A 13,304-nucleotide genomic window follows, 5' to 3' on the forward strand; every position below is an offset into this window, starting at 1 on the left:
AACAGGAGCAGGGCAGTGCTGGGGGGTGAGGAGAGGCTGGGGATGGGGTGGCACGGGGAGAAATGGGGACCCCAGAGAGAGGGGAGGGGTGGGGAAGGGTGGGATGGGAAGGGTGAAGTGGGATGCGGTGGGTACCGGGACCCGCACCCCCGGCCCTACCTGCTCCCGGTGCGCGTCTCCGGTTGCCACGGGAACGGGGGCGGGATGGGGCGGGACAGCGCTGGCTCCTCCCCGGGATCGGGATCGGGATCGGGATCGGGATGGGGATCGGAGCCAGCCTGGGGAAGCCTTTGCCCAGCCCCGCATCGCCGCCCCGGGAGCGGGACCCTGTGTGTCCCCCCAGCCCCGCAAAGCCTCGCCCGAAGTGCGGACTTATCACTTAAAACTAAATATTGCATCTTTAATGATACAGAAACGCTCGTTTGGCACACGTGACAACCGCGGGGAGCACAGGAGATTTTAATATTCAGTGCAAAACCGAGTCCTTAGGAAAATCCCTCTTGCAGAACACATGGCTTCCACAATTCCCCATGGAAAGCCTGGAAAACAGGCAAAAACCACCGGAATGGGAGCACGGAGTTGGCTCTAGGATGAGCTGCGCTTCCAGGAGCAGCCCCGTGGGTGATGTGGCAGCCGGAGCTCCTCAGGGAATGGGAAATAAAAACCATTCCAGGGGCTGGGGCACTCATTAAAACACATAGAAAAACTGGAAGATTGGTCCTCAAACACTTCCACCGTGGCAAACACAGCCCAGAGCAGTTTTGTTTTTCCCCATGAGCAGGAACTCCTTCGTGCTTTTCACATCCCCCTGAGTTATAACGTGCAAGGTTCTCTGTGTTTATAAAAGGAACCATTTCTAAACGCTGCCAATAACCGGGGCTGCCCCACAATCTGCTCTGACGGAGGAACAGAATGTGCCAGGCCTTGGTTTAGTGCCTGAAGATGGTGCTTGGGGAGCCCTGGTCCCCTGCCAGCGCTGCCCAGTGACAGGAGCCATTTGGACCATTGCTACACTGAATTATTGACACTATCTGAAATCCAGAAACAGGTTCTCAGAGGCGGATCTGATAACCCCATGTGGTGTGTGGCTCTGATAACTCCCGTGGTGTGTGCTCTGTGTGGCTCTGATAACTCCCGTGGTGTGTGCTCTGTGTGGCTCTGATAACTCCTGTGGTGTGTGCTCTGTGTGGATCTGATAACCCCACATGGTGCGTGCTCTGTGTCACTGGGGTTTGTAACCAGGACTGACAGCACAAAATGAGCAAGAAGTGGAGGCAAAGTCCAAAGTCCTGTCCAAAGCTGCCCAGGATTCATTCCCAGTATCCCAGGCATGCAGACAGATGAGAACTGCCCTAAACATAAGCAGTGATTTGCAGCTGAATTGCCAATTTTCCCTTGTTTCAACTCCAGTCAGAGCCAGGAGCTTGCTCCTCACTTGTTTGCATGGAGGGGTGAGGATGCACCTCTGAACAGCCCATCAGTGACAGGAATTGTTCTGTCCGCCTCATAATTCTTCATTTCTGGCTGCCAGGTGCTGTGCACGGCTGCAGAACACTGATTTGGGGCAAGGGGATGCATACAGGGCCTGGCTGCACCTGCAGGGGCAGCTGTTGGAAGGAGACAGCGCAGCACATCCTGCTAAAGGTCTCCCCTCCTCACAGCACCGCCCACACGTCACTCTGCACCCTCAGAACTTGAACACTGACACGAAACCCCGTGCAAAAACCTCCCTTGAGTCCTGGATTCCATGTGCCACGTTCCCAAACCCGGCACTCGGCTGGAGCCGTGCCACAGCAGGGGCTTTTCTCCCTGCAGCCCTGAGCCTTCGCCAGCCCAGCAGCAGCTCTGCCACCTCGCAGTGCAGGCAGGAGCTGGGCTGCCAGCTCCAGGGGCAGCTCTCCCGAGGGGAGGAGGTGTTTTTTTGCCAGCAGGATCAGACGGGAAACTCCTCAGTGAGAGTGGCTGTGGTGGGAGACACAGCCTCTCGCAACTCTCAGGCGCGTCCATGAGGTTTTCTTGGATCTACAGCTGTGAACTCCTTTTCCTGCTGAAGGAGGAGGAGGAGCCCATCGAGTCCTTTACACCAAGGTCCCATTTTTGCCGTCGTACTTCAGCCTGGCCCTGGGGAAGTTGAGGGTGGCATATTCCGTGGCGTTCTGCAGCTGCAGGTTCTTCACCTCGGCCGCGGAGCGCTCCCGCACCTTGGAGAACACCTGGATGTCGGCGTAGTGGATGCTGTCATCCTGCTGCACCCCCTTGGGCTTGCTCACCATGGCGTAGACGGGGACATCTGGGACATCTTCATACGTGGGGACCTTTGTGGGGAGAAAGCTCTGGGAACTCAGCTCCCTGGGCTGCTCTGTCAGACCCCACGCTGCCCCCAGCACCAACCCCCTCTGACACTTCAGGCCTCTCCCACTGCACTTCAGGAGGCAAAAAAATGTGGAAAAAGCCATGGACACTGTGCCCACTTTAGAGGCTACACAGGAGGAGAGGATTCCTGGCTCTGAATCCTGCCCCGTGTCCTCCCAGCCCACCTAGCTTAGGGCAGCTCTGTCTTCTCAACACACACGTAGGAAAAACCCCTCTGGAAAGTTGTTTACCTTCCTGCCAGGCTGCTGCTGTTGAGTCTCATGCCTCACATTAGCTCCTGCAAAAGAAACACCAGGAGATCGGCTTCCAACAGTTCATTGCTCCACCTTGGGATGCAGCAATGCTGCGTTGGCCCATGGGCTCTCCCCACTGGGCACAAATCAGATTTCCAGCTCATCTGACTCCCTCAGCCCTAATGCTGCCCTGATGCCTCCAAGAAGAAAGCCTGGGCTTGTTTCTTTGGGAAAAATAAGGTTTCCCAGGATGCCAGCAAGCTGTGGACCGCAGAGTTCTTGGCAGAACCCACAGACACAGCACAGAGAGCTTCTTGTCAGGCCCTCGGAGGAGTCAGATCCAGTTTTAACTTTGTTATTTCCTCTGCTGCCTGGCAAACATGTTTTGCTCAGCGTGGTCCAAAGGCCACAGGACACAGTTCAAGGAATGACTTTATTCTGGGAGCGTTGTCAGACTGATGTTTGCAGCTCCTACAGTTGGATGCAGCTCCTGCTCTGCTGGAGAGCACCTGGGTGTGTTTGAGGTAGGACTTTGTTGTTTTAAATACCCCTCAGCCTCAAGGATCCCCTCCAGAGGCACTGATGTCACCTCCCCAGGGGCTCTGTCACTCCACCTCCAAAGCACTCTCACAGATCCTTACCTTGCTTTTCTTTCTTCCTTTTGAAAGGCGAAGGACACTTCCTGAAATCAGAGAGACACATCAGCCCTGACAATTCCCATCTCTGTTCCCCCAAAACTCCAACCCAAACCACACCTGGGTACCACGGAATGAGACAGGCCCAGGAGAGGCTCAGCAAGGAGCCACACCAGAGCCCGAGGGACTCCTGCAGGGCAAACGTCCAAAGGGAACGTGTGGGGATGTGTTTCCTCCTCCTGTGACACACCCACCACACCCCACAGCCACCCCAGCTCTCCCTGCCTGCCCTCCCGTCCCAGAAGCATCCCAAGGGATGAGAACACCTCTCACTGGAGCTTTGCAGCTCCATTTCCACAGCTCAGGTCTGAGGTGCAGGGTGCAGGGAACGGTCCCAGCTGGCACAAACCCCTTCTTTTGGGGTCAGCTGCTCTGCCATCCCCACTGCCTGTGCTTCGGCCCCCTTGCCCAGGGAGCAGCTGTCTGTCTGACTGAAGGTTTCAGACAGTTTTCCTGTTCTCACTTTTCCACTTAGAACAGAACCAAACCAAACAAGCTTTGCCCTCACTATGAGCCAAGCCAAACCCTCATCTCAGCTGTACCTGTGCGACCAGAGAGCGCCAGGCCAAGCACAGAGCTGTGCCAAGAGAGGACAGGAGCCAAATGCGTCCCAGCTGTAACAACAGAGCTTGGAGCTGAGCTCCTGCAGGCTGGCACTGGCAGGGAGGAGCTGTGTCCCATTCTGGGACAGATGCACAAAGGAAATGTCACGCTCAGGGGGTCAGGCAGCAGGTGCCAGCCCTTGTGTGGCCCCTCCTGCACAGACACGGACGAGAGGGTGCAGCTGAGAGGCTCCCAGGGGGCTGTGTCTCTGCTCAGCAGCTGAAAGTGGGCAGGCAGTGCTTTGGTCGGGGCTCCAGGCTCCCCATTTGGGCTCCAGGGAATGCTGTGTGTCCCGCAGGGTGTGCCTTTGCCAGCCAGCCCTGCCACAGCCGGGGACAGAGCAGTGCCCCAGGCAGGGCTGTGCCCGTGCCAGCTCTCCCAGGCAGCTCCAGCGGGCAGGGGACAGCACAGGGTGTGCAGCAATGCCCTGGCACTCCAATGGGAAAACAAAAATCCCCATGAACGCAGGCAGAGAGCTCCGGAATGGCCAGTAATGATTAACCAGGCCTGGGCAGCTTGGGGCAAGGCAGGGTGGCCACAGCTCCAGCGCTGCCACAGGGGCACCTCCTGCCCTTCACAGGCAAAACTGGGGGTTCTCCCCAGGAATTCAGGGTTTAATTCACAGCAGCCCCACTCTGTCTTTGTGGGGCTCTCCCTTGGCTCTCCCAGCCTCCTCCTCCCCTGGCTGCAGCGTCTCCTCCTCGCCAAGCCTTGTGTACCAGAGCACTTCCCTTCCACCCAGCACTCAGACGTGGAGGATTTCACCAAACCAGCACCTTTTGGGGCAGAACCAGCAGGGTCCCTCCCCTCCGTGCTGGCAGCCAGGCAGCTGGGCTGGCATTCCAGGCTGCTCCCTGGCTGCCTCCCTTTGTGCAGGGAACACTGCAGGCAGTGTGTGGGCTGCAGCTATTCCGGTCTCCAGGATAATCACAGCCAGGCATCTCCCCAGGAATGGGGACACGTGTGGCACGGAAATGGGAGCAGGGAAACCTCTCCCCTCCTCTCCAAAGCGGGTGCGACGTGTTGTAACTCCCAGCCTGACAGAACTCTCCATGGCAGCACCCATGGCCCTGCTCCTGCACTGCTGCCTCCCCTCTCCCTGTGCCAAGGCCATCCTGATTCCTGCCCCACACAATCCTGGGGCCTGGATTGGGGCAGCTTTCCCTGCCTGTGCACATTTTGGTGCCACTTTAATGGTGAGAGCCTGGGGCCTGCCTCGCACAGGGCAGAGGCGCCCAGACCCGAGGGCACAATTCCTTCATCAATAACTTCCCTCTGGGAATAAATTTGCTGTGACAGCTCTTCTTTAAAGAGCTCAGACGGTGCCCCTTGCCTGCTGATGCCCTGGGTGCCTCATTTACCCCCTGCCACAGGGCAGAGGAAATAAAAAATGGGAGTTTTGGTGGGCGACCAGCTTTCCACCTCCCACCTTCAACTCCTATTCCTAAATCCCAAACTCCTCAGGGCTCAGGGCTTGGAAGAACCTCGGTGTCCTCAACTCCTGAGCCTTCCTCCACTAGGTGATGCTGTGCCTCTTGGAATTATTCAAAGTCCTGGACGAATTTCTCATACTTTCAACAAACACAGCGACTGAGAGAGAACGTCCTCGGAGCTTCATCTGATATTCATGGCTCTTCCCCTCGCAGCACGCCCAGAGCTGAAAATATTCCCACTTGGCACCGAGCGATGCCCTTTCTCTGCGAGCAGGAGGTCCAGGGCCCAGCAGGAGCCAGGAGGGATTAAAGCGTCACCCTCCTTCCCAGGGAGAAAGAGCCACAGCATCTCAACAACGTGGCCAGGGCTTCCCGGGCATAAATAAATCCCAGACAGACGCAGGCAGGGAGAGGGGCTGGAACGGCTGAGGGCAGGATGGGGTGGCTGAACCCCAGCCCTGCCCCAGGGACCCCTCAAAGGGACACCTTCTGGTGTCTACCTGGCCGGGGAGCACCGGCATGAGGACAGGGATTTTCTCCAGATCCTTCCCAGCTGCTGGGTGGCCGCAGGACGCCAAGCTGCCACTCCCGTCTGGACTGAGATGTGACAAAAAACCCCCCTTGTGCCGCTCCTGTCCTGTCCCGGTCACCTGCACGGCCCTGCGCCGCGCTCACCGCTCCCTCCTGCAGGGCTGGCAGCCGCCGGAGCCCCGGCAGAGCCGGCACAAGGGCAAAGCTTCCAAATTCCTCCCGAGAGCCGCGCCCGGCCCCCGCTGTCCCGCACCCGCCCAACTCACCACGGGCGGCCGCAGCTGCACAGGTTGCCCATGTCCTCCTTCCCCCATGGAGCCGGAGCGTTTTCTGGGCAGGCAGAGCTTGTATTTCCTGGTTCCTGCTCGGCTGCTCCAAGGGAGTGTCAGGCAGTGTCGGGTTTCTGCGCTGGCCCCGTGTGCCATCTACCGGGGATGTCCCGGGGCCGCCGCGCCTCCTGCTCCGGGGGGGACAGGCCAAGGTCCCGCCGTGCCCCCGGGCGTCACCCCGCGGCTAAAACTCTGTTTTGTCACTCGAAACAGCGGCCGTCCCCCCGCTGTCCCTCTGTCCCCCCGGCGCCGTCCCGCTGGTGCCAGCGGTGATGCAAAACGGGACGGAGGAGGGACTTGAAGCGAGGGGAGAACCCCCAGGGTGGGAGCTCGCAGCGCTGTCCCTGCCGCCCATCCTCGCACCTCGAGCGGGGTGCCAGGAAAACGTGTGGCACGTGTGGCATCACCTGGGAATGAGCGGATTTCTTGGAGCTCTCCTCTCAGCTCAGCTCTGCTGCTGCTGCTGCTGCTGACCCACACCCTCAGGGACAGTGGAAATCCACTTTTTTAAAGCTACCTGGATAAAAGCTTTTTTAAAGCTACCTGGATAAAAGGCACAGTTCTGTGCCTTTGAGAGTGTCAGAGTCGCAGGAGGGCCCTCACATCCTTAAGGAGCTGCAGGACAGCTCTCAGGCTCAGCCTCAGCAGTCAGACAGGAACAGGGACGTGCATTTCACCTCTCTGCCCCTGGTGAGAGCCCTTCAGACTGAGTGACCAGAGCCCTGGAGCTAATGATTAGGTAATTCCTGGGGCCTAATCCCAGGCAGGTCTAAGAGAACAGATACTCCTGAAAGATATCATTTTAATGTCATTCTTGAGCAGAAACTCTGCCCCACGGCGTTGCCTCGGCAGTCAGCCCCAGATCTGTGCAGGTCTGACCCCTCGAGGGGTGTCCTCACAAGGGGGTGAGTTTTAATTCACCTTTCTGTGACAGGAGCTGGCCCTGGTCCCCCACTCCAGGTGTGCCCAAGCTCTCAACCAGGTTCACAGCACCATTTATCACCTGCCCAAGGGCAGAGCAAAGCTTGGATCTGTCCAGGAGTGGCAGGGGGAGAAGGATTCTGCTTTGGAAGGGTCACAGCTGACTCCTGGGTGGGCTGCACCGTGACCTGCAGAGCCTGAGCCTTGCTCTGACACTGCCCCTCAGCTTGGGGCTGGAGAAGTGGCACAGAATTTAGGATTAGGTTTACGCAGGCAGCTGGGATTCAGTGCTGGTCCCATGTCCTCAGGGTCCTGCAAAGCCCAGGTGTTCCCAGGAGCCTGTCCCTGCTTGGGAAGCTGCAGACTGTGTCTCTGGGCTTGCCACAGACGCTGTTGTTTTAACGAACCAGTGCCTGTTTTGATTTCTGGGATAACTTGGGCTTTGTTGCTTTGTGGGGAAGGAGAAAAAAGAAAAGGCTGGGAGCCTGTTCCCATCAGCCTCTTTCACAAATACTGGAGCTGCTGCTTCGAGCTCCACCAGAGAAACAGAAAAGCATCAAAAACATTGGCAGGGCCGGGGAGCGCTTGGCTGCCACTCCGCATTCCCTCCCCAGGCTGTGTCTGCGGGATGAGAGCAGGCACGGCTCCCGGCGATCCTGCCCTGCACAGCCTGCCAGGCTGCGGGGACAGCAGCGGGGACAGCAGAGGGACAGCCCTGCCCGCCCCCGGGCACTGCCAGCCGACAGAGCTGTGACACCGGCACAGCAGCAGTGCCCAGCAGGGGAGAATGAGCTCAGGGGAGAGCAAAAACAGGGCCAGGGAGAGCTGGGGAGGGCACAGAATTGTGCAGTCACTGCTGATGCTGGGCATCTCTGTGGCAAGAGTGTCAAGGTCCCTCAGGCACCGGGACAGGTGTGGCACAGACACACACCGAGCTGCCATCAAAAATGAAGAGAGAGAGAGCTCTGAACTGTTTTGGGCACTCCTTTTGTCTCAGAATCCTCTCTCAGTGCAGCCCCAGCCCTGGCCATGTGCTGTTTGCAGCCCCCAGTGCTTCAGCGAGCTGCTGAGCGGGGACAGATGGCATCTGATGTCCCAGCCCGTGCCATGTGTGCCGTGTGTGTGTTCTCCTTGCCCAGCTCCAGGCTCACGTGTTGCCATCCCCCATCCCCAACCCAGAGAAGGAGTTTATCCCAATCACAGGAAACCTGCAGGGAGCAAGGGGACCATCAGCGTTTCTTGCCGGAGCAGGGACAAAGAGAAGCCTTTTACAGCTGCTGCCACGAAGTGTGAGTGAGCCTGAGGAAGCCTTTTATGAGGGGGGACTGAGGAAATGATGGCTGTGCCTGAGCCCACACACAGCCACGGGGCTCTGCCCTCACCACAGGGCTCAGGAACCCAAGCCTCCTGAGATCTGGGGTCTGGGCAGGTGTTGGGTGAACAGGATGCAGGTGACTGAAAGTCGCTGGCCCAGAATTATGTCTGGAATTGTTATTAATGACTTAGAGAGTGCCTGTTATAAAGCTGATTTTTATTTTGACAGTTAAACCTGGTTCTACCGCAGGAGTCAGGGCAGGAGTTCAGACTCTGAGGGTACCTGCTCTGCACTGGGGTGGAGAGGCTCAGCCATCCTCCGTCCACCTCCTGAGCCTGGCAGGCAGGGCTGCTCCTCATCTGACTGATCCTCAGTGCAGGCAGCGCCCTGGGAAGCAGAAAATAGCTGGAAATAGCTGGGCAGTGCTGTGCTCTGGTCTGGATCCCACTTTGCCTGGCAGGGGACAAAACCCAGCCTCATATCCGTGTTCCAGATCCCAAAGGGATGTGCTGGACAGGCTCCTGCGCGGGGCATTCCTGGCCCCAGGTGTTCCTGGAGGCAGAGTGGGGTGGAGGCAGAGCCACAGGAGAGGGGGAAGTCACATCCCTGAGGATTTTGGAACAGCCTCTCCCCTCTGTGGGAGAGCTGCACACCAAACACCCCCAAATTTAGCCTCTGACACAGCATTTTGTGTGCCTGGCTTGGCCCTGGTGACACAAGGGTGGCAACTGTCACCTGCTGAGCCCTGGGGCCATCGGGGCAGCAGCTGCCAGTGCCGGCAGCACACACGATCCCTGTCCCCATCATGAGACCACGGGGACATTGCTCACGTAGCATCACAGTGTCTGCAAAAGGGGCCAAATTCAGCCCCTCCCTGACTTCACAGAGAGGGCTGGGGCACCAGCAAGGCAATTGGAGTCTGAGCAGAGCCTTTCCCCTCAGTGTTTTGGGGTTCAGTCCCCTCACAAAGATCTGTGTGTGTGGGATGTCCTGTAACTGAAGGGCTGAGCAGGTACAGGCTGTGGCTTGGCACTCATTTATTTGGGCTCATTCCAGCTGCAGGTCTGGAGATGCTCAGGGACCCTCCAAGGGCTCATCACTCCATCCCTTTTTTGTCCTTGAGGCCACTTGCCTGTGGGCTCCCTAAAAACAGCAGCTGGGCTGGGGGGGTGGGGCACAGAGGTGGCCACAGTCCCTCCATGACCCCACTGGTGCCACAGGTGAGCTCAGCATGGACTCCCAGCTGGGCACTGTCCTTCCTTCCTGCTGCACAGGAGCAACACAAATCCAAGGCAAACAAGAGAAGAGCAGAGACAGATTTATTCCTCTCTCCTCCTGATTGCTGCAGGCACTTTTACAGACCAACACCCACCTTCCACCGCCAGCCACCAGCTCAGAAACCAGGCACTGGGATCCCCTTTTCCCTCTCCCCAGTGCCCTTCTGGGCTAGAGCACAGTCCTCTGAGACACAGCCTCACATTCTGGGGTAGGAGTGACCCTGGGGTGAGAGCAGAACGCCCTGCATGGTGACCCAACCCAGGAGAAAATTTGCATTGCAGTCACTCACACTCACACTTCAGTCCCACTCTTCTTTCCAGGTCCAAGTCCTTTTTTTTTCCAGCCATCAGCCTTGAGAAGCACAAGTGTGGCTGCCTCAGGGCCCTGCTAAACACTGATGGTGAGAAGTAGAGGTCTGGCATTGCGGATTCCCCATCCCTGTCCCCCCCACCTTCCCACATCTGGGGCCTTTAGGATTTTTCCTTCTCTTTTCCTTCCTCAGACTGTTGTTCTTCCCCCACTGGCTGCTCCTGCTGGGTTATCTTCACCTCATTGACTCTGGCCTTCAGCTCCTTGCCTGTCCGGGGAGCCACAATGCTCAGGATGCCGTCGTGGGACAAGGTGGCCCTCACCAGCAAGGGGTCCACGTCCAGGGGCAGGATGTAGGTCCTGGTGAACTCCCTGGAGATGAAGCCGTGGCGGTCAGCCTTCTGCGGGTGCTGCCCCACCACCTCCAGCAGGTTGTCCACGGTGCGGACGCTGAGCTCGTCGGGCAGGAACTGGCAGACGTCCAGGAACACCTGGAACTTGTGCTCGTTCAGGCAGATCTCCGAGGTGCCCCTCTCCAGCTGCTTGTTGATCCGGGGCCGGATGTAGTAGCCGTGGTACAGGGCAGGGGCTAAAATCTCGGATGGGGACACACCTGGAAAGGAGACTCAGTGAGGAGTTTCCAGGGAATGGGGTTGGAGCAGCAGACAGGGGAGGGTGACAGGAGGAGTTTGGGACCTGGAAAACACCTTGGCTTCGCCACATCACCACACCAGGGGTGGAGTCTGCTGCAGTTCCCACCTTTGTGCCCCTAAAACACACCCAGAGCCGCATCCCTGCCAGCCACTGCCTGCCACCAGGCTGCCCAGGGCTGCCAGCAAGCCCAGGGCTGGCATCCAGCTTCACATGTTGGGTGCACAGGGAGGGCCTGCCGGGTGTGCTGGGAGCTGTGCAGCGCAGAGCCCGCAGCAGGGATGGGCATGGAAATTGCTGATGGTGAAGAAACCGCCCTGAGGAACTAAAGGCCTTTTGTGTGCCATTGTCCAGGGGGCTTTCCTTGGAGCTTTTTGCCTTTTCACGCTGTTGTGCTGGTGCTGAATGGTTCTGCTGCTGCCCACATTCCTTCCCCTCCGCCAGCCACTGCCCAGCTTTGTGCTGAACGCCCCAGCTCAGCTTTTCTCCACATCCCCCCGGCTGGAAAAGCTTCCCCCCCCTCCCCTGAGCGTTTTTTGCTCCATGTTTTCACAGCATGTGCATGAATGCCAGAGCATGGGTGGCACGAGGGAGGGACGGGATGGGCAGCAGTGGGCATGGATGGAGAAGTGGACATGAAGAGACAGACCCTGGATATTCCCTGGCTTTTCCCCCTGATTTAATCTGTGTTCCTCCACTCAAAATTCCTCGGCCCCAGCTACCTGCTCTGGAGCTCGAGCTCCCCAGAGGGAACTCCACCAGCCCTCCTGCAGCAGAGGGGAGAAAGGTGCAGGGCAGGGGGGGATCCCAGCTCCTTCCTTACCTTCCCCAAAGTTCTGGTCGTAGATCTTGCTGGGGTTGGCGAACTCGTACTCGCAGCTCATGGGGTAGGCATGGGGCACGGTGCGGGTGGCCATGGCGGGGACGGGCACCTTCCTCCCTGCCCTCGCTGCCTCTCGGACTGAAGGCTGCAGGCTGCGAGGCTTCAGCTGGGTGAATTCCAAAGGGAGGAGTGTGTGATAATAAAGATGGACCAAAATAGCCCCGCACAGGCCCCAGGGTGCCGGGCCAGGGCAGCCAGGGAAGCTTCTCGCTGCATTCCAGCGGGGAGGGCAGGCTCTGCCTGCACCCAGGGACACCTCGGGGACACCCTGCACATCCCCCCAGCCTCTGAGGGTCCCTTCTGGAGCAGGGGCTGCAGGAAGTGCTTGGGCAGCCGAGCACAGCCGGGACTTGGGAGCTGAGGGAGGCAGGACAGGCCCCAGGCTCTGCTGCTCCAAAGCAAGGGCCAGCGAGAGGCTCATGGTAGCAGGCTCAGGGAGCCCCTGACACTGGTATTGGTGGCCCTAAGCCCCCGTGGGTGGCTGGTGATGTTCAGGTCATGTAATTCCCACCATGAGCTTGGGGCTCAAGCCCCTGCTGTTCCCTACGTGAGGAGCCTGATTTTCCCAAAAAACTGAGCTCAAGTCTTTTGTTGCTTTGAGTGGTGAAGGGCTGCAGGGAGTTAGACAGGACCCAGATCCCACTGCTGTCACCTCCCCACCCTGAGCCGTGCTGGCTGCCCAGGCTCTGCCCTTGGCCAGGGCTTTGGCACAGTGTCACGGAGAAATGTTGCTGCCAGACATCACCAGTTAGCCCAGGCTCTGAATGTGGCCTAAATCCAGTTTTACTGAGCAGGGCTGGTGGGCTGCTGGTGCTGCAGCAGGGGAGGAGTGCCCAGCTGAGCTCTGCATACCCTGAAACCAGAGCTTTCCTTGAGCCCAGCAGTGCGAGGGAGCAGGTGCAGTGCTGTTGATGTAATGGGGACTTGGAGAGGGTATTTATGGTCTGGGCTGCTGCACAGAGCAAATCCTGCTCCCTATTCTTCCAGGCAAGCCGAGAGGAAGAGGCTCAGAGCCTTTTGCAAAGGGCTGGCAGAGCTGGCAGTGCCTCTGAGCCAGAAACTGTGTTTAACTTGCGAGCTCTCACAGGCAGAGAAGCTCTTGCCCTTCAACAGTTGCTAGGCTGAGCCCATTCCTGTGATTTGGGTTCATGGGCGAGGCAGGAATTAAAATAAATGTGTGAATTATTAGGAGAAGAGCTGCAGGAAGGCAGGTTAGTGCAGGGGCAGAGGCAGACAGAGGTGCTCTGCTCTGTGGAGGCCGTGAGCATGCCCAGGTTCTCTCTGGGGTCACAGCGTGGGGGTCTTCTCTCCAGAAAAATGGGTTCTGCGGTGGGCAAAAGATGAGGAGTGTTGGTGGAGAAATCCATGCTCTATTTACACACACCATGAGGGCAGCAGGACTCGCTGGGCTCCAGAGCTGCAGTGCCAGGGGCATCCCAGCAAAGCCCTCCTGGCACCTTCCCTGCCTCTGCCTCTGGGCTCCCTGTGCTGCCGGGAGAGGCACAGCCCCGGTGGGCGATGCGGGAGCCGAGGTCTCGGTGCTGGGAACAACGGCCCCTTGTCCTGGTCCCCTGAGCCAAAGATAGGAGCTGCATTGATCCCGCTGGCATCCAGAGCAGCTGGGAACATCCGCCAAGCCCTCCCGGCCTGTGCGGATAAACAGCACGTGGGCAGCGGGGCGGGCGCCTGGGCACTCCGGCTTCTTGCTGCCCCATTGGGTTCCTTTTCTTCCTCTCCCCTGCCCCCTCCT

The 13,304-nt window shown here is 58.5% G+C and overlaps 2 protein-coding genes across 2 annotated transcripts; both read right to left on the reverse strand.

The window, feature by feature from the left end:
* Nucleotides 1–379: 379 nt before the first annotated feature.
* C24H11orf52 (chromosome 24 C11orf52 homolog) lies at nt 380–6,420 on the reverse strand. Its single transcript, XM_039564853.1, has 4 exons — nt 6,135–6,420; nt 3,248–3,288; nt 2,604–2,650; nt 380–2,315 (listed from the first exon to the last, which is right to left on the reverse strand). The coding sequence occupies exons 1-4, from the start codon at nt 6,164–6,166 to the stop codon at nt 2,079–2,081; spliced, it is 357 nt and encodes a 118-aa protein (XP_039420787.1). The 5' UTR covers nt 6,167–6,420; the 3' UTR covers nt 380–2,078.
* Nucleotides 6,421–9,735: 3,315 nt separating this feature from the next.
* Nucleotides 9,736–11,832, reverse strand: HSPB2 (heat shock protein family B (small) member 2). Its single transcript, XM_010403836.4, has 2 exons — nt 11,495–11,832; nt 9,736–10,633 (listed from the first exon to the last, which is right to left on the reverse strand). The coding sequence occupies exons 1-2, from the start codon at nt 11,586–11,588 to the stop codon at nt 10,182–10,184; spliced, it is 546 nt and encodes a 181-aa protein (XP_010402138.1). The 5' UTR covers nt 11,589–11,832; the 3' UTR covers nt 9,736–10,181.
* Nucleotides 11,833–13,304: the final 1,472 nt, after the last annotated feature.

The sequence above is a fragment of the Corvus cornix genome, chromosome 24 (assembly GCF_000738735.6).
Source record: "Corvus cornix cornix isolate S_Up_H32 chromosome 24, ASM73873v5, whole genome shotgun sequence".
Classification (NCBI taxonomy): domain Eukaryota; kingdom Metazoa; phylum Chordata; class Aves; order Passeriformes; family Corvidae; genus Corvus; species Corvus cornix.